This window comes from Mustela nivalis, assembly GCF_964662115.1.
Source record: "Mustela nivalis genome assembly, chromosome: 6".
NCBI lineage: Eukaryota > Metazoa > Chordata > Mammalia > Carnivora > Mustelidae > Mustela > Mustela nivalis.
This window is the reverse complement of record NC_139025.1, coordinates 18,683,271-18,709,844: the sequence shown is the minus strand read 5'-3', so window position 1 is coordinate 18,709,844 and position 26,574 is coordinate 18,683,271. Positions and strand designations below refer to the sequence as shown.

The following is a 26,574-nucleotide window of genomic DNA, read 5'->3' as shown; positions in this document are numbered from 1 at the left end:
ATCAAGAACTCCTTTGTAAACGCCTGAAGATACCCCAAAGACTTTGTTCTTTTCCACAATCCAAAATCGCCCCAGCAATGATTTTATGGTGAAAGCAGCTCTGGGATAATATTCATAATTCCAAACAGTGAGGCCTCCAAAGGAGGGAGGCATGACCAGAGCATCTTCCCATGGGGCTCTCCCAGCCTGCTGGCCAGGTCAACCAAGACCACCACACACAGGGTTGAGGACAGAGGAAGAGAGCCTGATCCACAGGCCACCAGCACCAGCTTCCACCTGAAAGCTGTGAGCCCCCAGGGGTTGAGGAATTATAACAGGAGGTCAAGAGGAACCTAGTCAGCTGAAGAGAGATCAACAGCTTGTGTGTTGATCAGTAGCCTCCAAACCTTTCTGAACAAACTCCCTATTAGAAAAAATAAGTTTAATGTGTTCTTCCAAAAGATGTATATTTATTTACAAATAATTTACAAATAAGTTAGCTATACATTTCATTATTTCTATCCCATATAAGGGTCTTTCACGTGCCCCATGTTCAAGGCCAGTGATCTGGAGTGTCCTCTTCCTACCCCCGCCCCCTGAAAAGCAGAAGATGAACATGATCGAACATAAGGGTGGTCCCAGAGATTGAACCCCCCAGAAGCATGGTGCCCGTGGTTTGGAGGCATGTACGTACACACCAGCACACACTAACAGCTATCACTCTGGCACCCGCTGCACCCCCTCCAGGGATGAGGGGAGGCATGGTCCAATAGCTCTAAGCATCAGGATTCTTTCTCTGTAGCTCTGATCTCTCAACCCTCCCACTCAGTATCTACCCCCTCCTCTTCATGACAGCTCTTCTGATATCCGAGGACAATTATCCTGTCCCCAGTGAGCCTCGTCTTCTCCAGGGAATCCACATAAGCTAATGGGGCCTCTCCATCTCCAGTGACAACCACATGTCTGCCTCAAACAACCACTGCACAAGCATTTACATGGTCCCAGGCTGGCTGCTGCCTGTAACTGTTACAGGAAACTATTGCTTTGTAAACAAACAAGGAAGTCTTTCCAGTCTGTCTTCAACAAGATCAGACCAGGTGGAATGTATATGTGCTTGGCACAGACACACTGAAAACTGTCCCACGGGAAACATGTCCCTGTTTATATTAAGAGAAAGAAGGCATTTCCAGGGTGGCCCATGCCCCTTCGGTCCAAATCACAGCTGACACGCTGGTCAAATCATTAAACAGATATTACTAAACTCACATTCCTGGGAACCTTCATCCATCCATCACCAGGTGTTAGCGAGCACATGAACACAGACACACATGCGCACATACAAAACATGAAAGTACATGCACACAGACACGTCATGTGCTTTATTAATGCAACATCTATTGAGCGCTTGCTGTTTGTCACATACCAGAGACATGAAGGTTAGCACCCATGCTTGTATGTGCAGTAATTAATTAACAAAGGGAAATGGTACTCCCTTAGTTTTAGGTCTGAGAGTTTTCAACGAGAGTACCTCCTTGCATACGCCCCTACAACAAGAATTGGGAAACTCCGCTGAGTTACCACAACTTGCATCAAAGATGTGAAAGCCAAAAGAAGCCAAGAGACACATTAAAACATAGCCATTGGTTATACACTCTACATGGGAGAAAAACGATCCCAATCTGCTTAATACGAGGCTGAACATTCAACATCAGGAGGAGCAAACTGCGAAGTTTCTACCGCCGCTAAAACTCAACCATCTGCCCACGTGACAATTCTCAAATGACCGAGTGAGATGGTCGAGTCCACTTCCCCACACGTGTGCATGGTCCATGGAGCCTGGGTGGACAATGAGACTGTGGTGTAGAAGCCTGTGACTCTGAGTACATCTCAAGCTTAGACTATAATGATGTCTGTGGGCTTTACTCTTAAAAGGTAAACTATTTGGGGGCTGCCTGGGTGGCTCAGTGGGTTAAGCCTCTGCCTTCAGCTCAGGTCATGATCTCAGGGTCCTGGGATCAAGTCCCGCATTGGGCCCTCTGCTAGGCAGGGAGCCTGCTTCATCCTCTCTTTCTCTCTCTACTTGTTATCTCTCTCTGTCAAATAAATAAAATCTTAAAAAAAAAAAAAAGTAAACTATTTTATGCTCTCTCTTGCTTTAAAAAAAAAGGAAACTATTTTAGGGGTGTCTGTGTGGTTTAGTCAGTTAAGTTTCCAGCTCTTAATTTTGGCTCAGGTCATGATCTCAGGGTCATGAGATTGAACCCTGCATGAGGCTCACACTAGGCGTGAAGTGTGCTTAAGATTTTCTCTCCCTGGGGCACCTGGGTGGCTCAGTAGATTAAAGCCTCTGCCTCCAGCTCAGGTCATGATCTCAGGGTCCTGGGATCAAGCCCCACTTCGGGCTCTCCATTCAGTGGGAAGCCTACTTCTCTTCCTCTCTCTCTCTCTGCCTGACTCTCTGCCTACTTGTGATTTCTGTCAAATAAATAAATAAAATCTTAAAAAAAATTCTCTCTCCCTTTGCCCCTCCCCATGGGGTCTCTCTCAAAAATATAATTTTTTTTTTTTAAAGTAAACTATTGGGGCACCTGGGTGGCTCAGTGGGTTAAAACTTCTGCCTTCAGCTCAGGTCATGATCCCAGAGTCCTGGGGTCGAGCCCCGAGTCGGGCTCTCTGCTCAGCGGGAGCCTGCTTCCCCCCCCTCTCTCTCTGTCTGCCTCTCTGCCTACTTATGGTGTCTGTCTGTCAAATAAATAAATAAAATCTTTAAAATTTTTAAAATTAAAATTAAAAGTAAAAGTAAACTATTTTAAACCACCCAATTAGGAGATGAGTTCTCCTCTCTTTGCTGCATTGTCAGCAAACTGACTATCGATGAGGAGGTAGCTGAACATCAAGACCAGCCTCTTCCCTTTTACAGCGCAGGAGGGAGTGTGTGTGGCAGGTTTCCAGTCAATGTCTACGTGGGGGCAACATCATGTAGCCCTTCCTAATCCCTCCCCCAGGAGACTTCTGCTCAACAGAGCCCAAAGCATGGAATACCAGGGGCAACCTGGCAGGATGGAAGCATTTTTGCTTCCTGCTTCCAATCCTGCTTCATCTCATGACCGTATTCCTTTTTTAATTTTTTAACTATCCCGTTAGAATTTTTAGCAAAACCTTGATGTCTGCTGGGGTATCCAACCCCGACTGCCAGGATGCGTTTGTTCAGCTAGTCCAAACCACTTCCACTTTATGCTATTTCATGGCATTCTAGAACTTCTCATCTTATTGTCAAGCTATTCGAGATTCCTGGGGGTCCTGGGGGAGGGCATCCCTGGAAAATCAGAGATATTGCAAAGCTAGCTGGGTAGGGAGGGAGACGGGGCATCTTAGGGGGATGAAATGAGGCACAGACAATAGAGCCAGAGATGGGGCCAACCACGAATCTTTCGGAGTGCAAGGTCCCTAGGAACAAAATGACTGGAGTATGAATCACCCGCTTACCTCAGAGCCTGTTCCCACATCAGCCTCTCCCACATGATTGAAGATTAATCACAAGCAGTTAATTCGAAATAACCCGGTGGTGTGTGCACCACTAGTGCCTATTAGAGAATCCCTTATGAATTTTTCTTGACATAAGAGTTAATTCTTGCAAAGCATCATCCAGAAATGTTATGACCCATCCATCCCCTCACCCACATGGCCCACTGCAAAGGTCAGACTGCTTTAATTAGAATGGGGACCAGTGAGGAAGTGGCTAGAGGCTGAGTGCAGCCCCACGCAGGAAAAGCAAGCGCCCTAATCCTCCGCAGTGATCAGAGACACGTTAGGCTGCCCTGAAAACCACTCAACCCCCATCCGTCACTGCAGCTGAATAGGGTAATGCTGGGGGAAGAGGAGAAATGTCTTACACAGTGGACAAGAGGATGGGAAATGGGAAGTTGGACCCAAAGACACTTAACTTCCCCTCTGAAGTTATCATCCCATGATTCTTAACAGCGTACCTTGGTTTCCAGTGCCTCACACAGGGCAAGCCATGACTAGAAGGCAATGTGAATGTCTTACTGTCCTCCACATGGGTCATGGGATCGGGGCTTCACCCCTCACAGAATATGTCTTCCTTGGCACCAGAGTCCCCCCCCAATTTCCGTGTGGCTCCTTCAAAGTGAGAAGGGCCTCACAGCACATCCCCTGAGCCTGAACTCTGCCCTTGCCTTTCCTGACCTAGATGCAGTTAGTAGATGCGGTGATGATTCATCTTTTAGGAATCCCATGGGTGAGAGGCTTAACATCCTTTAAACCCACACTTCCCCATTCCTTTAGCTGTCCAAGGATAACCATGCAAGAGATAGGACCCCCTTCTGGAAGGGAAAGAAGCCTGAGGGAATGAGGAGGAAGGAAGAAACCCCCAGAGTCTGGCGCGCTCCCAGCCTTGCCAGCCCTGTTCCCTCCATTTGGATCACAGACCTGTGATGTCAGCCTGCCTGGTCCCTTCTCACAAGAAGGGTATTATTTTTATTTTAAAGCAACTTATTAACTAAAGAAACTCTACACTCTCTCACTGCACTTTGTCTGTTCTTCAGGGGCTGCAGACAACGCATTCCCAATAATACCCGGAGGAGAGGCTATGGAATTGCCTGGAACCCACTGCTTGGGAGGGCAAAGATGGCAGCCCTCACGCTGCCGACAACCAGGCGGCGATGGAGACGCTCGTCTAAGATCTCTGCCAACACAACTACCTCAGGAGAACAGGAGCAGCAGACAAGAGGCAAAAATGTCAGGAGACGATCAGAGGCATAGAGTCTCACAAGAAACTTGAAGGAAAATTCCTCGGGGTCATCTAAGTTACAAAGACGCTTCAATAAGAGCTTCAGTAAAACCAAAAGGATCCTACATGCAGTTTACGGGATACCTAAAGCAGGAGTTTCCCGTGGCTCACAGCTCGGGTGTCTGTCTTTTGTTCGTCTCTCTCCTCTGGAGACTCTTGTGTACCCTCGCCCAGTACAGCATTGTACCCCCAAACAGCTGACACATTCACCATTTCTAGGACCACGTGCAAAGTAAGTTCTATCACAGAGCAGAGCTGGGGGGTTTGGCTGGAGGACTGTGAGATCAATTTATCTTTGAAAGCTTGCTAGTACTGCTTCCTGAGTTTAAAAAAAAAAAAATTTTTTTTTTTTAACTGGAAAATACATTATTTAGGAGCACTGTGGACAGCGGTGGAGGTCTGAGAGCAGATATAAATGATGACACATTTAAAGGGGGCCCCGTATTGCTTTTAAATAGGTCACCCAAAGACATCAATTTCTGGAGAACAACAGCAGTAATGACAACCCACTAGCGCTGTCAGTTCCCAAATAGATCACGGAGACAGGCCTGCAGAGCCACGCTTTGTCCCTCTCCTCTGTCAGCCGCAGCCTGTCACCTGGAACACAGCCCCCCAGTGAGCCGCAGAGAACCAAACATCCCAGCTTCAGCTGGGAAATGCTCCGAAGGGGGATGGGGGTGCCCCCTGTTTTTACACACCACCATGTTCCTCTGCCTCGTCTGCAAACATTTCTAAACATGTCATTGCTCTCCCCACTGGATACCCCAGATATCGCCCCCTGCCTTCCCCGACGATATTCCTAGAAGCCCTTCATCCTCCACACTCCCTCTCCACAGCTCTTCCTGCCCTGCTGGTTACAAAATGAAGGAAAATATGTCTGTGATGAAGGGTCCTAGGTCACTGAGAACTCCACGTACACCCAGAGCAACATTGCTGTCACGGGACAGCAACAAGTCTTAACAGAGACGGATCCACAGCGTGCGGTTGGAAGCTGATGATAATGGGGATTCCTTAAGGGGGGAAAAAAAAAATCACAAATTCAAAATGAGGTATGGCACCTTGGAAGGGATCCTGTACGTGAGGCTATAGGAAAGGTCTTGTTTGGGGCTGAATCCGGCTCTGTGATCATCTCCCCTCCCCCACACACAAAGGAAAAGAGAAAAATAAACACAGAAAAAGAGAGTTTGGTTTTGTTAGTGTGAAGACACTCAGAAGGCAGCAACAGAGCAAGACAGAGTAATCCAGGAGCTCCCTCTTTTACCACCAACCCTGGGGTGGGTGCTAGACAATTCCTGGTACCTGCGAAGCCAAAGGTTAAATCTGAAGAGGTCAGGCGACGCTCCAGGGCTGTGCAGCTGTGTCCAAATGCCTCGGGACCCGTGGGTCCAAACCCAGTCACTTCACTTCAAACCAGCGTCTGGAGGGTGGGAATCGACCACTCAGAGGCATTCATTTCATTCTCTCTCATTTTTTCATATTCTCTCTTTCTGTCTGTCTGGGAGGAGCAAGGCTCCTGGGACTAGCCAAGCTGATAACCTCCTACACCAGGAGGTTGACATTTTGCTTATCACCAGCATCCAGGGAGGCAACGCTCTGTTTCACGATGGAGACACACGCCATTTGTGTTAATGAAGGGAGCCTAGGAGCAGAAATAAAATGCCATGTTGGGGATCTGGGTTTGCAGGTCCCAGAGACACCTGCCGAACAGACAGCATCCAAGCTTGCCCTCATACCCACACCAAGTTCACTGGCACCACCCGTCAGGGTCTCCTCACCTGTTCAGTGGGATGATGGCAAAGCCTTCCCCACCTGCCTCACTGGGTTGCTATGAGGGCCAGAACACCACAAGTTTGCAATGAGTTCCAAATACTATCCAACATGCACAACTGTTATCAGTGATCCCATGTTCTTAGGCAGGGGCCAAATGCAAAAAAATTGGATTCCCTTCCATTTATCTTTGCCACTTCTCAAATGGGGATGAAGGAAAATGGCAGAGGTGGGGGTACTCCCAGGGAAGCTTCAGACCTTCCGTGAAACCAAATTGACTCACACAGTTCGTTCTTCCAAGCACCAGACCAACAGCCCAGAGTCAGGACTTGGTTCTTCCCCTAAGACGATGTAAATGACCCTATACATCTCATCTCATTTTGTGCCCTCAACCACTGATGATGTAGGGTTTCTTATCCTTGCTTTGCTGCAAGGCAGGAGGGTGTAGTGGTTATGTGCAGGCTTAAAGCCAGGCTGCTGGGGTATAAATCCCTAACTGTGTGGCCTTGGAGGAACTATTTAACTCTTGTCCTTCAGCCTCCACATCTACAAAGTGAAAATAATAGTGTGTTGAGTGGTTATGAGGGTTATAAGAGCTAATTCCTGCAAAGCAGTCAGTATAGTACGGACATGGAACTAGTACTCCTTGAATGCTAGCTGACATCATTTATTATTATTATTATTACTATTACTATTACTATTGATGAGAATACTGAAGCTTCCAAAACCATCTCCAAAGACACACAACTTATCAGTGGACAAGCCCAGATTTAAGTCCATCTTGTTCCCTCCAGAAGCCATGCCCTTAACACCTACACTAAACCTTGCTCGAGCTCCAGGTTTCTCTGCTCCTCATTCTCCTCATCTGTACAATGGCACTAGTGAATGATCTCCCCCACACAGGAGAACCACGAGGATGAGATGAGACAATGCATATAAAGCCCCTAGGCTGTCAGGCACAGGGTGGGACTCAGTAATCGTAATACTAACATCATCATGATTTTTACCCAAGGAACGATACCTGCCCCTCACAGCCCTGCCCCAAAGCCTCTCACTCCAGGTCCACCTCCGGGCCTGTCGCACAGGACACACACTGCAGGACAACAGGAATCATCGGGGAGGGCGTTGCTAGTCCTATGCCCCAAGCACAGCCTCTACCCCATCTCTCCCGTTCTCTGAAGGAGGCAGAGGACCCAGCTAATGGGCAGCTGCCCCAGGAACTGGAAACCATCTTTCCCAGGCGGCCTGCAAAGGGAGATAGGGGCTGTGAAGATAATTAGCCCCCAGTGCTGGGCCTGGGGTGTCTCATTACCAAATGCAAATGCAAGCTCACGTGCTACTCCAAAGCTCTTGGCAAAATGCCTGTATGACCCTCAACCTTGCTGAATTTGGACGAAGCATTAACCAGTGTCCACCCCCTTTGGGCCTGCAGCTGGTGTGCGGACTGTGCAGGGAGAAAAAAGGCTGTTCTTGCCCCCACTGAAGGGGGAACAAGGAAAAAGGGTCTTATTTCTTTAAAGGCAGAGATGCTGGTGGGGGGGGTATAAAAAAATTGCTCTTCCCTCAGCAGTTAAAAGAGGGATAATTGGCGCAAGTGACGGGCGGCAGCTCTGCCATTTAGCATACAGCATACCCAGGAAATCTCACTTGGTAATCAGGAGAAGAGGAGGAAAAAGGAGCAATCAGACCCCTATTCAGGCTCCGTTTAGCGACAGCCCCTGCTGGCTGGCTGGGCTAGTCCCACCTAAAGCCTGAATGCTGGGTGGGAATCAGGTCTCAGAAGCCACAGTTACCCTTTGTGCATGTTGTAAGGCCTCCCTTGTGTGCCACCGTCTCTGCACCAGGGAGAAGGATTTGGCAAGGAGACAGTCTTTACTCTCAGAGGGACTCTCACCAATCCCCTGCCGGGCCCCCAGCCCCAGGCCAGGCCAGGTCAGCACGGGTTGGGAACAACAATGCCCTGTTACAATCCCAGCAGGAAGTGCACTGGGGAGGGGAGGAGAGATGTTTGTGTTTTTACTCAAATGCCCAAAGCAGGAGGATCAGCTGGGCCCATCAGCGCAGCCTGAACTGTAACATTCTTTGTCTTTGGCTCTTGGTAAACGCTCAGGGGCAAGCAGTCTCCTGGTATACCATTCCATCCCAGCTCTGGTTTTGATAAATGGGGAAAGAGTCACAAAATTCTCAATAAAAAGGAAAGTAATTGAAATTCGCCTTCAGGAAGGCTTACCAAGGCCACCCGGTGGTGTTGAGCCAGCCATCCAACCAACCTGGGTCAGATGTCAGGGATGGGAAGGGGAGGCCCTTGGGTACCACTCAGCAGTGTGCTTGTGGTAAGGCTCAGGCCCCTACTGCCGACACCCACCCCTACACCTCACTGTGGGAGTCAAAATGTCTGAAAACTTAAGAGCTAAGACTCAAGACAGCAGCTTCTGGCCTGGGCACCTGCCCAAGGCAGCAGGAAGAGAGCACAATGATTTCTTTTCCCCCCAACTGAATAAGACCTCATGCCTCTTCACCGAATGAACCTAAAAATGTGGACACAAGTGGTATGTGACATAGGCAGGCCCACGTCATGAGACCCGGAGGGAGAAATCAACAAGTGACGCCTTCTCCAGCTTTCCCTGGCCCTACCCCGCAGGTAACAGGCTGACATCACAGTAAATGAGCTCTTCAGTACTGAAATGTACACACCTTGGGAGCGAATCAATTCTTCATGACCGTCAGATTGTTAAGAAATTCAATACATGCACATTCATAACTAAGAATGGTTTAAAAATAAACAATCAATTTTAAACTCATTTCATGGTAATAATAAACTCTCAATGACTCCTGAGGGGATAGCTCTCTAGGGGGAACTCAGGATACCTCTTCATTGCCCAGTGAGATTCCAGGGGACAGATTGGGCTAGACCAAAACCAGCGCATATGCCGTGCCATAGCCGGACTATCTTCCAGAACAGACACGCAGAATTTTAAAATCATTTTGAACTATCTGCACTTCTTCAGTTCTCTAAGACCCTTCCTAAAAAGGCAAGATTAAATGTCAAGCTTGGGCACCTGGGTGGCTCAGTGGGTTAAAGCCTCTGCCTTCGGCTCGGGTCATGATCCCAGGGTCCTGGGGTTGAGCCCCGCATCGGGCTCCCTGCTCCGTGGGGAGCCTGCTTCCTCCTCTCTCTCCGCCTGCCTCTCTGCCTACTTGTGCTCTCTGTCTGTCAAATAAATAAATTAAATCTTTAAAAAAAATAAATGTCAGCCTCGACAGGTCTGAAGTTGAGCACCAAAACATTTTACTTATAAACATAACACCTAGAAATAAAACTCTGGGACCTCTTCTCCATCACATTCAATGTGACCATTACTTGGGCTGGGAGCCTTGGAATGAAGTTTTCTCAAGCAGGCTGCATGGAGTTCAGCCTGGAGCCAGAGCGAGTAACATTTCACCATGTGAAAGAAGACACTGAGTCCACAACCTCTGACCCTCCAGGACCAGCTTGCTCACAGCAGCCATCTCCGGGATCTTCTGGTCTTCATAAAGAAATACCCACTGCGGGGTCAAAACAGCCCAAAGCACATAAAGGGGATGGGCCCATCTGTGCGTTCTTCGCAGGGTGCAACATGGAGACATTTTAGAGCCATCAAGGCATGGAAAGCCAGACAGGCCGCGCAAACATCAATGCCACGGGTGTGCTAGCGGCTAATGGACCACAGAGAGTGCCTCCAACAGGCCCCGACCACATCCATTTAAAGCTGCAGGGGCCCTCCCAGCTCCTCCCGCTCCCTAGCTGCTAGAGCATGAAGTACACAACGGACCTTCCGTCCTGGGTACAAGCCCCCTCACGATCACGTCAAGGAGACGTTCTTACAAACTGGGACAAGCAGAGGACCCACCTCTGGAATAAGTTCCCTGGTTTTGGGTCCCGGCCATGCGCAGCTGAAAGGAGGCGGGGTGGGGGGTGGAGCATCCTCACTACCCACCTCCCCACATCTTGAGGAAAATGGGAAGCATTTATTTGGGCTATTTATCTTGTTTTGTGCAAGATCTACTTGACACTTAGCAGCTCCTGTAATTTTTTTCCCCTTAATATTTTATAGGTGAGGATCTTCCCCGCCCACCCCGCCCCTGCTGACTATCTAGGAATTAACTACGTGTGGAGAGAGAGATCTTTTCTAAAAGTCTGTGGTGCTTTTTTTTTTTTTTTTTTTTTTTTGGTGATTGATTAGACACGATGACAATTACCAGGATCAACAGGCTCCAAGGTATCAACAGTAAATTCTGATACCTCCCCCAGCAGCTACCCTCACCTCAACCTTTGCACCGCTCTGTTCCGAGCCAATCAAGTGTTACTGTTACTACAGAGTTCATTTACTCTATTTATGTATCGGGAGAATAAATGATCTGCGCTGTGTGTTTGCCTTCTTCAGATAGGGGTATCAATCCACAGCCACTAGACGATCTGAACCCTGCAGAAAGAACTATTATTAAAATATCCATGTTGTATTTAGCTATTAAAAAATTGACTGCCTATACTCTGCTCTAAAAAATGCCTCTGGAGACCTGACTCACACACAGACACACACAGACACACACACACACCAAGAGAGAGAAGACAAATCGTACACATATACAGCATAGAGATTCTTCCAGCAGAAAAGTGCTGATCCAGACCTGCCCAGAGGAAATGAGTTCTTTTTAAACACAAAAAATGCAATCAGGGGTAATCAGCAAGTTAACAACACACTTGCAAACACCCTAGTCCCTAGAAAGGAAGAATGCCAGCTTTCAATGCAAGTTCTGAGAACAGAACATATCCTTTGGGTGAATGAGAAAAACAAGTGATCATGTCAGCGTCTTCAGGAAGAACTTTCTCCAAAGCCAAGAAGCTTTGGAACAGCAGTCAGCTCCAGAAGGCACCTGCTTATAAGAAGTGCTTCCATAACCACATTCCCAAAGTGGCTTTGTGGGTTGGGGTTGCCTCGGCTGCTCTTCCCCAACCGCTTTTCCAATGGGCCCGTGGGGGGGGGGGAGAAGCCAAAAAAAAAGGAGGCATGCGTATCTTGAATCTCCCTCTCCTGCAGCCCACCCACAGGAAGGGAGACGTGATGCCCAGGGCAGCCCAGCCGGGGAAAGCAGCCACGGAGGCCTGGGGAGGCTTTTCCAGTCGCCCCTACGTGACCTACAAAGGGGCCTCCAACAAGACCCCTCAAGGTGTCCTAGTCTCCAGCATGTGCCATCTGGAAAAGAAAATTCTAACAATTGTGGCTAAAGTTCATATCAGTTACACCCTCTTTAGGCTGGGTGGGCTGTTGTGGGATGGTTTCAGGAACCCCTGAAGACACTATTTTTTATTACAAACCATAAGACAGGGGCCTCACCAAAAGGAAGAAACCCTGGGATCAGTGCTGAGACACTCATCTGGCCCCACCTACCTGACCTCCCTTGTCCTATTGCTTCTCAGTCTTGGCTGCACGCTAGAATCACCTGGGAAGTTTAAAAATATATAGATGCTTGGATCCCACCCCCCACCCCCCACTCCACACGAAATTCTGATTGAACTGGTCGACAGGGTGGCCTGAGAGTTTTGAACTCCCTTAAGTGATCTTAATATGTGTCGCCAAGGTTGAGAACCACTGTTCCCCCCTACACCATCCCACCACCTCCATGGAGAGACCAGCGTGGGATGGCCATACACTTCGTGAGAAATCCAGGGCTTAACTCTGAAAGAAGAGGAGAAAATTGAACTTTACCTCTTCCTCATTCCAACCCCCAGCACACACACCCATGGGGGCAGTTCTCACGCTCTTTGTCACTTCAATGCTCCCTCCTGCTCAAAGCTGGGCCTTCAGTGAGTCCCAGAGTCCAGAAATCTGGATTTTTAAGTGTTTTTCAAAGTAGAGTCTGGACCACTTCCTCCTATAGGTAATCTCAAACAGTCAAAATTCATTGAATGAGGTGAGGGCAGTCTAAGTCTTTGAGTTTGAGTCCCCTCTCCCTGGGAAGCTGTAGTTGAACTTGGGGGGCTCTCCAAGGCTACACTGAGTATCGCCAGCTCCCTCCAGTGCTTGGCTGGACAAGGGTCCTGTCGGTCTCCATGTTTTCCTGTACCATTCTCAGTACTCGGAGATACGAAGGGAGGACAGGAAAGAAGAACGTGATATGAAAAAGCCTACTGCTAGAACGAGGTCTTGAGTAGGCCCATCCCCAATTGCCTCATCTACCCTCCAGACACTTCCCTCAAAGACTGTGGGAGGAGGAGCAAGTGGAAGGGCTGCGGTGATAGTGGGCCAAGCATGGCCTGCAATCCATCCACCCTCATTCTCCTTTGCACGGGCATTCTTCCTCCTGGGGGTTAAGGAGAAAATGATGGGGAGTTTCCCATCCATCCCAAGGGTCCAACTCTCAAGGGATCAGGAGGGACAGAGGCAGCTACTTTGCCCATTTCTATTGGATTCCTTGCTCTGCACTGACCCTGCTAAGCTGTGCTCCAGTGGAAGGAGCTGAGCTGGGCTCGTATCCTGCAGTCTACGCCATCGAACCCTTTGAGTAAAGAGCCCATGGGATCCTCTTCCTGCTGAGATCTGATGGGTTTTCCATTGAGAGCAGCCAAAGGATTTCCAACCCCTCCTCGAAGGAAAGGGACCCAGTTATCTAACACGTAACTAAAGATGGCCTTCAACAGCAGCATTGGTTTCTACCAAGGGTCTTGGCCCTCACCCAACCCGGTGGGTGGGTGCCTAACAAGAGAGGGCTAGGGAAGAAGGTCTTACCTTCCGAGCAGAGCTTGCCTCCATAGCCGGTGGTGGAACAGTCACAGGTTGGGTGGCCATCCAGGAGAAAGCAGATCCCGCCATTTTCACAGGGACGCTCACCGCAGGGTCCCTCGGCGTCCAACCGGACACCCTGGCTCCCCAGAAGCCGAGGCTCTGAATTGCCATACTTGAGATCCAGAATTAATCCTCTGAAGCCGGGCATGGCCTGTACTCCATCCAGGGTCAGGGCAGAAGGTCGAATGTCAGCGGGGACTCCGCCCAGGAACAAGTCACTGACCACGTCCATGTAGGGCCGCTGAGGCTGCAGCTCCCCCGCCTGGCCCTCGCCGTCGAGCACCAGCACCGTGCGCAGGCGGTCTCGGCTCACCATCAGGAAGTGCCAGCTGCTGTCGTTCACCTGCTTGTTGGACAGCACAGCGGTCTCCGCACAGTCCATGCTGAAGCGGAGCTGCACGCGGCCGTCTACCAGGGAAAGGCAGAGGAAGTCACAGACGCCACCGTCGTCCAGGTAAAGGAGCAGCCCCGTGGACACGTTGGTCTTGAACTGGAAGCTCAGGTCGCTGCGCGTGCTGGCGTCCCAGCGGAGGTAGCGGGCCCACTGGTTGGGGAGGCCCATGAACTCGAGGCCCAGGCAGAGCCCCAGCAGCGACCCCAGCAGGACGCTCACCTTCAGGGTGAAGAAAACTGAGTTCACGGTGAAGCTCATCGTGGCTGCCAGGATGGAGCCCGGAGGAGCCGCCGGGCAGGGAACAGCCCTGGGGGGACGATCCCCACTCCTTGGCAGTGGAAGGGAGAGAGGAAGAGGAGATGGGCCGGGGCCGTGGGGGGCACAGAGAGCACACAAGAGGACGGAGGCCCACACGCACTAATACCCAGAGGGTAAGGAAGAAGGACCGTGAGCAAGACGGTCCCAGATGGGCACACGAGCAGGAGATTCAACAACAAGGCAGAGGGGGGAAGGCTGGGCAGCAGAAGAGGAGGAAAGTCAGGTGGGGGAGATGGGAGACCAGAGTGAGGAGCCAAGTGTCCTCCAAGAAAAGATCTCAGCTATCCATGTGGATCCGGAGGCCTTGACTCGAGGAGGAGAAGGTACTCGGCGGGTGGAAGGCTTCAGCAACGCGCTCCTCCCAGCGGACCCCCGAACGCCCCAGCCAGGGAGGCCGGGGAGAGGGCTGGGCTGGGGCTGCCGTGATGGAGGAGGTGTGAGCGGTTGGTGAGGTGAGCCGGGTGAAAGGCGGAAACAGGCCAAGGACCCGCCCAGAAGCTTTACCTCCTAGCAGCAGGGGGCTGCAGGGAGCGGGGCTGCCCAAAGCGGAGGGCTCAGACAGGGCAGGGCCCAGGGCAGAGCCGAAGCAGGTTCAGGCTTCATGGTGCGGGCCAGAGGCAGTCCTGCCCATTACCTGCCTCTCAGGACTCCAGGAAAACACCTGCAGGGAGAAGTGGGGTAGGCAGAAAAAAGAAAAAGATCAGGGCGGGGTCAGGAAAACACTGCACTTTATTTCACAAATATTGATGAACAGCCGACCAGGATCCAGGCTACTCTAGTGATTGCCACCGTGCCTGGTGCTTTAAATAGGAGAGAGGGCTCAGGTTCTCGCAGAGCTGTAGCAGGACCCTGAGCTCAGTGCCTAACGATGCGCGGTTTTTCCATATGCAAAAATAGTATAAAACTCCCAAAGTTGTATCAGCACATTTTTACAGTATCCATATCAGAGGGTCACATAGCTAAAATTTATTTTTAAGGTAAGAGCTAACACTTGAGCACAGACACATAATTTTAACTATTTACTGGTTAAAAGGCACAAAGTGACATTGATTTCTTTTTAGATTTTTCTTTTTCAATTTGACAATCCAATGCCTGGGTGTAGGCGGCCTAAGACAGATTTCCACCTTTAAGTTTTTGAAAGAAATATTTATAAACATCAGCAGAAATAAATTAGAAAGTGAGTAACGAGCCAAACAACTCTCATCTCTTAATACGTGTTGGTGAAAAGTTCTTACAGGAAAGAAAAACACAACTGTGTTTTCGAGACTTAAAGAAAAGCTATGCCTGAATCCTAGTTCTTTTCTATGGAACTTCTGAGCCAATTTCTTAATGTATTTGAACTTCTGTTCCCTCCTCGGTAAAGCAGAGGAAAGAAGTGTCTTTCTAAGGTTGGAGAGAGGTTACAATGAGATCAGGTAAGGGAAGATCCTAGCATGAGACTATACACATGGTAGGTGATCAGTAAATAGTACATTCTTTACTTTCTTATTTCCAGATGAAAGGGATGGGAAGGGGAGCCTGGTGGCTCAGTGGGTTAAAGCCTCTGCTTTCAGCTCAGGTCATGATCCCAGGGTCCTGGGATCGAGAAGTACATTGGGCTCTCTGCTCAGCAGGGAACCTGCTTCCTCCTCTTACTCTTTCTCTCTCTCTGCCTGCCTCTCTATCTACTTGTGATCTCTGTCTGTCAAATAAATTTTTTTAAATCTTTTAAAAAAAATGGGGTGGAGGTGGGAAGAAAAGTCCTTGTGTGTCTGCCCATGAGGGAGGACATGGCTGTCTGGGGGGGAGGGGCAGGACATAAAACCACAAGTACTTTTTTAACAACTACAAAAACTGCAGAATGACCAACCCATGAGGAATAGCTAGAACCTAGAACATATTACATATATTTTATATTTGTTGGAAATGCACCAACACCCAGTCAAAGTCAAGTGGGTGATCAAGTGTTGACTCTGGCAGACTCTGGCCCACCCAACCAAGCAGAGACTTCTTTGTTCACATAAGAGCAAGGAGTATAATTTCTGAGAGCTGTGCAAAAGCTGCTTATTAATTGACTCATTTAATAATTCACCATAGTCTCTATTAGACCATCACTGTCCACTACTTTTATGATGACCATGTTAGCAAACCTTCCCAGCTTTGAAGAGGAAAATGTTTCTTAACAGGAAAAAACACCTATTCCCACTGAAAAAAAAACAAACCAAATCAGTAAGAGGTTGATTAAATCCAGCATAAGGAAAGCCTTTCTTCTAGAAACGGTTTTATCCAAGTAGTGTTTCCCAAAGTAGGGCATGCGTACCTCCCATACTGCCAAAGTTACGTCCCTGGAACGCAGTCACAGCAGTGTGGCGGTGCCCAAACATGTGGACTTTGTCAGAGCCAATTGTTAAAACTTCAGAAATGTATGGTTAAGGTCACTTTGGTAGAATGAAATCAACCAGGCTAGGAGTATTTACACCATGGAAATAGTCAAATACCACAAATCTGACTCTTTGAGAAAGTGAGATTTAAGAAAAACCTTGAAAGAGAGTGAGGGAATTAGCCATGGGAAGAATGTTCCAGAAGAAACGGCAAAGACAGTGCAACTGGAGCAGGCTGGGATATGTGAAGACAGGCAAAGCCCAGGCTCAGATGGCCAAAGCCAATGGGGCCCTCTGTGGGAAGAAAGGACACAAAGATGGAAGGTCTCATATTACGGATGAACGGGCATGTGGGAAATGCTTGAAACTTCCAGACTGGTCTATACTATCTATCAACTTACCTCTGAGCCTCTGAGAGTCACTCATTTGTCTGGATAAATTAAATGACTTGTTCAGCTCAATAGGTTTATTAAGCTCTGATTCATTCCAGACACTGCTCTTTCAAACCAGAATAAGAAACCATCCTTGCCCTCAAGGCCATCAAAAAATAGTGGGGTCAAGTGTGCTTCAGAAACACAAAGCATAGTGGTGAAGAGTCTCGGCTCTAGAAGCTTGACAGGGAGCTCCCTCTGGGCAGGGTATGCTTCACCCCGGCTCCTGCCACAGGGCCTTGGCATGGAGTGGGAGCTCAGGAAACATGTGTAAAGAATGAAAAGTGAAAACAGAAGCAGAAGAACATCCCCATGGATCCTCTGACTTCTGTTCCATGCAGTGGCCTCCACACTACCCTACTGTACGCAATGACTGCCATCTTGAGGCATCTGGATGCCAACCTCACATGACTCCAAAAGGCAAAGCAGCACATGCCTAGTAAGCAGAAACCTATGAATGAAGATCTAAGCATCCCAGGAACACTGCCCTCCTAGGAGGATCATGGGAATTTTCTGGGGTGACGGCTCCATCCTGCCTGCTGAGTCTCTCACATCAGATTCACAGTCTTTCCCTCCAGCCCAGGCTAACACTGGAGATACCAACATTCTTCTGCCTCCACCGACAGGGATCGAAAAGGCTGGCTGAGGAAAACCAAGTTTTCTTTCCCGCAGGTGCCAGGAAGCATCTGATTTCAGGACTGGTAACATCAGAATTGGGTTTATCTAGGCTTGACCCCCTATGGTCTGCCCTTCCATTGTTTTCTTGGACTGTGGACATTCCCATGGCCTCTGAGAAACACCAATACAGCCAAAAGCTAAAGACGACCTTACAATGACCAGCACAGGCCTCAAACTCACTGCCTCAGCATATGTTCTTCAGCCTTCTCTAGCCTTCTAGAAGAGCTACACAAGGCTCAAGAAATGGGAAAATGGGAGCAGAGAGCTCTCTCCACCCTGTCAGCCAGCTTCTCCCTCTCTCTTAAGCCATAGGATGGCCCAGGCAGCTGTAGGTATGCGGGCGGTTTGCCCCAGAACCGGCATGGAAGGCCTGGGCTTGTGCAGAAACGCAGACGCTCATCTGTTATGTGGGAATCTCTCAGGAAAGTGAGTGACATTATCTAATTGCCAGCTAATTTACATAATTATCAAATGGCACACTTTTTATGTGGGGTTAACATCTTTGCAAATGTCTCACAATCCGGCTTCTTAGGAGGCAGGGGGGCCCCTCTCACGACTCTGACACACGGGCTATTTGCCATAGGCCTGGTTTGGAAGGGCTGCCGTGTGTTCTTCCACCTGCTCCCTCCAGTTCCTCCACTCCCTGGAGACAGGCTCAGGAGAAAGAGGAGCCTGTGTCTAGAACCAGGAGGGGTGTATGAAGACACGATGATGACTGTCCCCATCCATGCCCAGCCGCTTGCTGGTATATCACGGTCCCCAGATTGGGCTTGCCATTTTTCCCGTTAGAAATTCTCATTAGCTTCCCTCTTAATCCCTTCACTAGAACCAGAAAATCCATCTCACGGGTCTCCATTGGTTCTCCTTGTTTCCCCCTTTACCACCCTCCTCACTTCACTTTGTAGCTAAAATGATTTGTTACCACCAGTCCCAGTCCTGGCCATTCAGGTGGGCTCTATCCCAATCTCAGATCCTGCAACCCAATGTAGCCAATTAGAACATTCCAATCCCCTGCCATGGTGATTACTTGAGGGATTAGCCTGTCACCCAAATGGAATCAAATTAGAGTGAACCCTGGGACTTCTGCTGGAATTATTGAAAGAAAGGTCCCCTCTTCTCACCAGGCTGTCAGACTATTAGAATGAAGCCAGAGCTGATGACAGAAACCAAAACGACCTTATCTAGGAATAAAGACAACAAAGGAAAAAAACAGAGCCAAGAGATGGCTAAAGACAGACTTCTAGTGATAATTTAGCACCTAGATGCAAACAGGCCTGAATCCCAATGTCCAATAGATCCTGGGATTTCTGTTATAAGAACCACATTTTTTTTTTTTTTTGAGCTAGTTTGAATTGGGTCCATAGACCTTCAAGCACATGGTCATTGACATATTGACAGGAGCTTTCATTTCATATGGCCACCCATACCTGTCAGGACTTCCTGGGACCAGAGACACACGTCAGATGGCTCACCCCCACTACCAGTGCCCACACTCCCACTCGTCCATGTCTTTGGGTGAAGGCATAGGATGCAGGCATATCCTACCCTAGGTTTTTGTGGGGAGTGGGGAAGGGACTGCAGGCTCGTTCCTGTACAAAAGCCTGAGAGATTCACTAAGTCAACTAAAATGCGCCCCACCTGATACTACACAATTAAGGCAGCCTTCACACGCTTGGTCCTCTCTACCTTAATATCACAGTAAAGACTCTAGAGCAGGCAGTGGGGGAGGGGGAGGCATGACTTCTCTCCAAGACGTGAAAGCAGTTTAGGGTAATGATGTACAGCATGGGCCCTGCCATCAGGCAGACCTAGATTTAAACCCAGACTCACCATTACAACTATTCAGCCTGGGGCAGATCTCTAAGCCTGTGTTTGTTCATCAAAAAAAAAAAAAAAAAAAGGAATGATAATACCTATCTCATAGGGTAGTTTTGAATTTTATTAAATTTTAATAAGTATAGAGGTACAACTACTTCTGGAAAATTGTGCAATGGGAGCTACTAAAAACTGATTATTTTTACCCCATGACTCTACAACTCCCTTCCTACGGATACACCAACAGAGATGCTTACATATGTCCAACCAAAGACATGCATGACAGTGTTTATAACAATGCTATTCACAGTAGCCAAAACCTAGAAAATAACCAAATGCCCATCTGCAGTAGAATGGATAAATCAATTGTCGTCTAGTCATGCAAAATGCTGTAGGGCAGTGAGAATGACTGGTCTTCATCTCCAGACAGCAGTATGGCTGAATCTCACAGCAGGGGACACACTGAATGTGTTCCATTTATATAAGGTACAAAAAGAGGCAAAATTACTCGATGTTGTTAAATGCCAGCATAGCGGTTACTCTTGGGGAAGTTGCTGACTAGAAGAAGGCAAAGGGGTAAAGGAGTTCTATTTCTGGATCTGGGTGATGTTACATGTTGGGTTCAGTTTGTAAAAACACACTGTTTGAGCATAATGTATGTACTTTTCTATATATATATGTTATTCTCCAAGTCAAAGTCAATCTCTTTCCTGGGAAACTATGGGCAAACATCCACCGGGTCTTCCAACAGAGAACCCACTGTCCTTCTCTGCTCCCAGTCTGTGCTGTACCTCAGCTCCCTGTTTCACGATTTCTTCGTGTCCGAGAATACCACCCCGCCTATTCTCTCTTCTTCCTCTGAAATGTGGGGAGCTGCGTCTAGTCTTAAAGGTGCCTTTGCCACCAAGCTTACCCCACCCTCTGTGTGCAGCGCCCCCCCACCCTCCCCGGAAAGGGAAGAAAGATAAGGAAAACCTTCGAAGACCTCAACTCCAGTCCATCAAATGGGCCTCTGGAAAAGGGTGTTAAAACCTCACATTGTGCCTCTCACCTGACCTGCTCAGACTAGGCTGGGTGGCAGAAGGACAGCTTTCAGAATCCATCCCAATGACAGAGATAATGTTGAGTCATACCTGAGGTGGACAGGGATGTGGAGAGAAGAGAATTTTTTAAAGTCTTGAGTTATAACACCTTTTTGAAAAAACTCAATTTTCCATAAAAACTAAGAAGTAGTCATGTCAGACTAACCTAAATTCCTTTTCCGTCAAGAATACTGATCTATTATAGTAAAGACACTCAGGCGTTACAATACGTATGGACTTCGGCCAATCTTTTCAAGAAGTTTCTCATGCTAGGAGGCCCGGAAGGTGGACGGAACAAAAAAGATGTGTCACTGGCAGAATAACAGCCTTCAGAGAGGGTGAGCAGCTTCTGGTGTGAGGTCAGGCCTTGCCCCATTGCTCACATTTAGTAAGAGTTTGGGTGGGACCAGTCATGTTTTGAGGGTGACCCGACATGGACAGTGAGCACCTCAGAAGATGCTGCAGGATCTCAAGAGGTCACGTGGGCTTCAATAGCCCGCGTTTGGTAGGACAAACTTTGATGGCGATAAATGTAAAGCTAAACAGCCCGATCCTCCAAAGTAAACCAGCCCTAAACATGGAAGGTATAATTTGTAACTGTGAACTAGAACTGAGGAATCAAATAGACAGGATGAGGCAAGAGAGTACCTGTGTCTGTGACTGCCAGATAAACAAACGCAATTTTGAATCACATGAATTAAAATATAACCTAGAGGAAAAGGGAGATGATCCTTTGTGTCAATTTGATCATGAGATTTTTATTCTGAACCCCATTCTTTGAGAGAGGTGTGGGTAAGCTGGTAGGTAGAAAATTGAAGGGAAGTCTTTTTGTTAACTTTTTTTTTTTTTTTAAGTCATAGATCACCCATGGCATAGAGAGAAAGATTTTTAAAAAATAAATAACTCAAACCCTGCAAGGCACTTCCATGCTAGTAGAAAGGAAAGATATGAGCCTAGATCATAAAAGGAGGTAGATCAAAGCTGAGGGGCAGGCTCTATCGAGTATGGTCTTAGAATGGCAGTAGTCCATCCCTAGGGTCCAAATAGAACACTGGTGCTTGGGTAAATGCCCCTTTCACAAAAGTCAAAAGCATGAGCTCTGGAGCCAGACTTCCTGGGTTCAAATCCCAGACTCACTGCTTGCTGCCTGTGTGACCCTGAGCAAGTCACCTGCAGTCCATGAGCTTCAGTTGCCTCATCTGTAAAATGTCAATGATCACAATGAGTTGCCAGAGTAAGACCCCACTAGAAGGTAAAGCCCTTAGAACAGTGCTCAGCATGGGTCAGTACCCAGTAAACGTTAGCCAGCACCGCTGCTGCCGCTGTTCCCGTGGTCCTTGATGTTCACATTTCAACCTAGCAGCATGGCTGGTGTTGGTACCTCTCACCTGACCTGCTCAGACTAGGCTGGGTGGCAGAAGGACAGCTTTCAGAATCCATCCCAATGACAGAGATAATGTTAAGAGTCATACCTGAGCCTCTTGAAATGGGAAACCTTTGGAGGTACCAGGGTGTTGGGGCTTATGGGGGCAACCCAGCAGTAGCATGAGAAGCACCTTCTGGGGTCTGAAGCGTTCCTACATTAAAAGAGAGATCCCACGGGTTCTCTATGGCCCTCAAAGAGAGGATTCTGCCTAGTGAATAAAGTTGAGGAAGAGTATTTGAGTCTTTATTTTACACACAGACCACCTCAAGATGACGTGGGCTTCTATGTCATTGGAGATAATCCAGAAGAGGCTAGACAGCCTTTGGAGTTGTATGTCTAGGGCTCAATAGCTGTGCATGTAGTATAATAGAGTCTAGAAGAAGAGGAGGAAACTGGCCCGCTGAAGTCAGTGAAGACTTCTCAGAGAAGGGGAACTTAATGGAAACTTGAAGGATAAGTACAGCATAGGCAACTGGGAAGGAGAAGTCTGGTGCGGGGTTGTAGGGGGGAGGCAGGGAATAGGGAGACCATTGGACTGGGGCGTCCGAACCAGGCTCTGTCTTTCCAATAACTATTGGCCAAATGAACTTATACAAAAGTATTATCCATCCCATTTTAGTTCTTCTCTTGTATATCAGAACAATGAACACCTTCCAGGATGTTGTGAACATCAGAGGAAGTAAAGGACTGCAGAGTGTAAGGTAATAATCATGCCTTCTTACCATGCCTTGACAAGTCTCTGAGCTTCATAGCAAAAGCAACCCATGGCTTTAATCTCTCCCCTGTCCACCACCTCTACTCCATCCCCAGGGGGACCTCTGAGTTGTCTTGTAGGCAAAATGCAACAATAATCTCTTGCCTACACATTGCAGGATTCAGGCCTTGCAAGATGCCAACAACTTAGCTTCCCCAGCATCTCTGGTGCAGCCAGGAACCCAAGAAGCTGTGGTCATTCACAATTCAGACTCCTCCCATCTCCCAGCCAGCAGGCCTCCCCAGCCCAGAATTCTAAGCCACGAGTTGGGAAGCCATCTGGCTGCGGGGAGAGTTAATAATTTATAATGGAGATAATCACCCTTCAAGATGCCCGCCCCTTGGGACCATTAAAAAGGATTCAATTGAGAGTCAGTGAGTTCTTTACATGAGGGGACAGGGAGAAGGAGGGAGGGGAGGGTTGGAGGTGGGGAGGAATAGAGGAGGAGAAGGGGAGGGGGAAATCAACTAGATGTTTAGCCGATCTGCCCCCCTAAAGGAGGTAGGGGAAGAGGGAAATTATTCAGTCCAAGAAGACAATCTTATCCAGCTTTCACAGCACCAGCCCAGCAAGAGTGCAATTTACTGGCCTTTTCTCCTAGCCAACTCTCTCTCTATACAAAGGGGAAAAAAATCAAACACATGCAAGAGATGGGGAGAGAGATGCAGACAAGAGAAAATAAGCCTGCCCAGCAATCATGTCTGGGGCTGCTGGGATGACTCTCTTTTCTCTTTCCAGGGCACAGTAAGGCCCCCACTGTGCTAATTATTCCCATTACTTGACAAATTCTCCATTAACAAAGCAAGTAGTGCCAGAGCTGGCAGGGGGATGTGCAGAGGCTCTGGACAGACTAGAGCTGTTCAGACCCAGACCAGACAGCCCCCACCTTCACCATGGGTCAAACATGGAGCACAGCCCCATCTGTGGGGTTCACCCCAGAGGTACAGAGCATGCTTCTTCCAGTGTCACACAATAGTTGAGGATGGGAAACGTGAGCGCAGCAAGTAGGGACAGTGCCCAGGAATGTCATCTCTAGTAAGGGTCATAATGTGGCTAAGCCTGGAAGTCTGGGACAAGCTAAGGGCAGCCTCTGGGAAGGGAGGAGAGTGGATTGGTGTGTTCAGGACCAAGGACAACAGCCACTGGGTGCTCCCATGATTTTGGAAACCCACTGGAAAGGCTGTTCCACAGTTCTGGCTGCACATGCATCTTATATCAGCAGAACTCCTATCACTCTTATACTATGCAAGGCATACTCCAAGTATGTTATACCTGAAATCACTTAATTCCTGCAGAAACTGAAGAAGTATACCTGTTATTATCCCTGTTTTATAGATGAGTGCACTGAGATCTCCAAGAGATTAAATAATTTTTCTGAAGTCATGCAGTTCATAAGGGGCAGATCTAGGTCTGGCTACAAGTCCATGCCACAGCCCCATCTAATTTACCACATCCCCTTCTCCATCCTTTGGCTCCCCAGGGTTCCCTGGCTCTTTGGCAGAAAACTCCAGGCTTGGTCCTGTGACCTGAGATCTCATAGGCTACTTTGACCAATTCAGCTCTACCAGTATGTGTTTCTCTCCTAGAACCTGTACCAGCCTCCTACACAGTGTCCCTGTCTTGTCCTTGCCTCTTACAGGATATCTTCCGCACAGCAGTCAGAGTGACCTCTAAAATAGAAATCATTGCTTCCTCATTCAAAAGTCTCCAATGATTTGTCTACATACTCTGAATGAAAGCCAAAGTCCTCCCTGTCAATACAGTCAATGATACTGTAACAGTGTTGTGTGGTGACAGATGGGGACTACACTTGTGGTGAGCATAGCATAATGTTTACACTTGTCGAATCACTATGTTGTACACCTGAAATGTGTAAAACATGTGTAACATAATGTAGTATCATGTGTCAGTTACACCCAAATAAAAAAATTTTAAAAAGATAAGTCCTCCCTGTCTTCCACAAGACCCTACTTGGTCTTTCCCCCAGCTATCTCTCCAAACCCATCCACTACTTCTCACTGGGCCTTAGACACACAATTCAACCTCAGAGCCTCTGTTTTTGCTATTCCCACTGCCCAGAATGCCCTTTCCCAAACCCTCGCATGTTGCATTCCTTCTCTGCACCCCAGACCTCCACTCTAGTGCCTCCTCTATCGAAACTAGGTTTAGATAGTTTAAACTAGGGGGAATAATAAAAAATAAAATAAAATAGCTTTGGAGGTACTGATTAGTACTCTCCAGTCTTCTCCCCTTCCACACTTTCTGGGAAACCTGTCCCTCCACATCTTTCCATCCTACCTGTTCCCAAGGAACTGGGAAGAGGAGGTGCAGGTACCATCACCAAACAACCAGCCCTTCGCTCCTACCTTTACTCAAGAAGTCACTGCCTGAGAGAGAGAGGCAGTCAGAGGACAGGGCTCTAAACCCCATTGACGGCCAGACAGTACACCGTGACTCGATGAGCCCACCTGTTGCAATACCCCCAGATTCCCACTGACCACTGCCCCCTCTTCTACAGGGTATAAATTGTTCCAACCCTCATACTCTGTCCTGCAGAGAGGTGGAAACACATGAGGCAGAAAGAGAAGAAAGGAAGACTTGGGGCGGTAGGAGAAAACACAGGAAGGGGATATAGTCTTGGGACAGAGTCTGGCATAGGTTAGTCCATTGTCTACCATCTACCTGAGATGATCATAGAGACCTGGTTCAAATCTCTCATTCTGTAGGTGAGGAAGGAAGGACTCCAGGGACAGTCAAGCAAGATTCTAAGTTCATACAATTGGGCAGTGGCAGAAATGGCACTAGGGCTCAGGTACTGGGAACTTTTGACCAGAGATACTTCCATGAGAACAGCAACTTTCCTAACTTAGGCCACCAAATCCCTTATGTCTTCTGGAAGAAAGGGAGGGAGGGAGGGAGAAAGGAAGGGAGAAAGGGAGGAAGGAAGGAAGAGTATACCAAACCCCAAAATATGACAGTTAGAAGCAGAGCTGCTCTGTAGAAGTACAAGGTGAAATCTAGCCTCCAGGACTCCACCTTGGCTTGCACAAAGGTCCTCAAGATTTTTTCATAAAAAATTCTAAAGTCCTAGAAAGCACAGTTTCAAAACATTGGTACTGCACCAGCTTCAACATGTAAGAGAATATCCCTAAAATCTTTTAAAACCTTCCCCTTAAGAAGCCACAAAAGAACTGTCATTTATATAAGCCCTTCTTAAACAGAGGTACCTTTGTATTCATACTCACTTGGGACTGAGTCTCATAACTTTGGCGTAACAGAGATCCAACCATCAGTAAATATTCATGCAAGGAACACAGTCCTTGAGTTTACCCCCCTACCCCGGCATGAAGTAGGGCTGTTCATCTCTTGTCTTAAGCCTCTCTCCAGTAAATTTCTGGGGCATCCTTGCCCCCCAGGTTCTGGTGGTCTAGAATTTCATTAAGAGCCAGACTCTGGGGCGCCTGGGTGGCTCAGTGGGTTTAAGCCTCTGCCTTTGGCTCAGGTCATGATCCCAGGGTCCTGGGATCGAGGCCCGCATCGGGCTCAGCTGGGAACCTGCTTCCTCCTCTCTCTCTGCCTGCTTCTCTGCCTACTTGTGATCTCCTCTGTCAAATAAATAAATAAAATCTTTAAAATCTTTAAAAAAAAAAAAAAAAGAGCCAGACTCTGGAGTCAGACAGAACAGGATTCTTATCCTAGATCCACCATAGTGGAGCTGTGTAACCTATGGCAATTACTTAATCACTCTGAACCTTTATAACGTGTTCTCCTTTAAAAAGAACTTTCCTGAGGCGCCTGGGTGGCTCAATGGGTTAAGCCTCTGCCTTTGGCTCAGGTCATGATCTCAGGGTCCTGGGATCGAGCCCCACATTGGGCTCTCTACTCAACAGGGACCCTGCTTCCCTCTTTCTCTCTGCCTGCCTCTCTGCCTACTTG

General features: G+C 48.2%; 1 protein-coding gene across 33 annotated transcripts in view; it reads right to left on the bottom strand.

Annotated features, from left to right (window-relative positions):
• NRXN3 (neurexin 3) overlaps nucleotides 1-26,574 on the bottom strand; it is a 1,557,595-nt gene that overhangs the window by 1,478,489 nt on the left and 52,532 nt on the right. For all 33 annotated transcript variants that reach the window (XR_014313528.1, XR_014313529.1, XM_082737604.1 and 30 more), the window contains exon 2: nucleotides 13,324-14,753. Coding sequence is in view for 31 of the 33 variants with exons in the window: in XM_082737604.1 (XP_082593730.1) it covers nucleotides 13,324-14,032 (709 nt within the window). In the remaining 2 variants the exon portion in view is untranslated. The remainder of the gene's footprint in view (nucleotides 1-13,323; nucleotides 14,754-26,574) is intronic.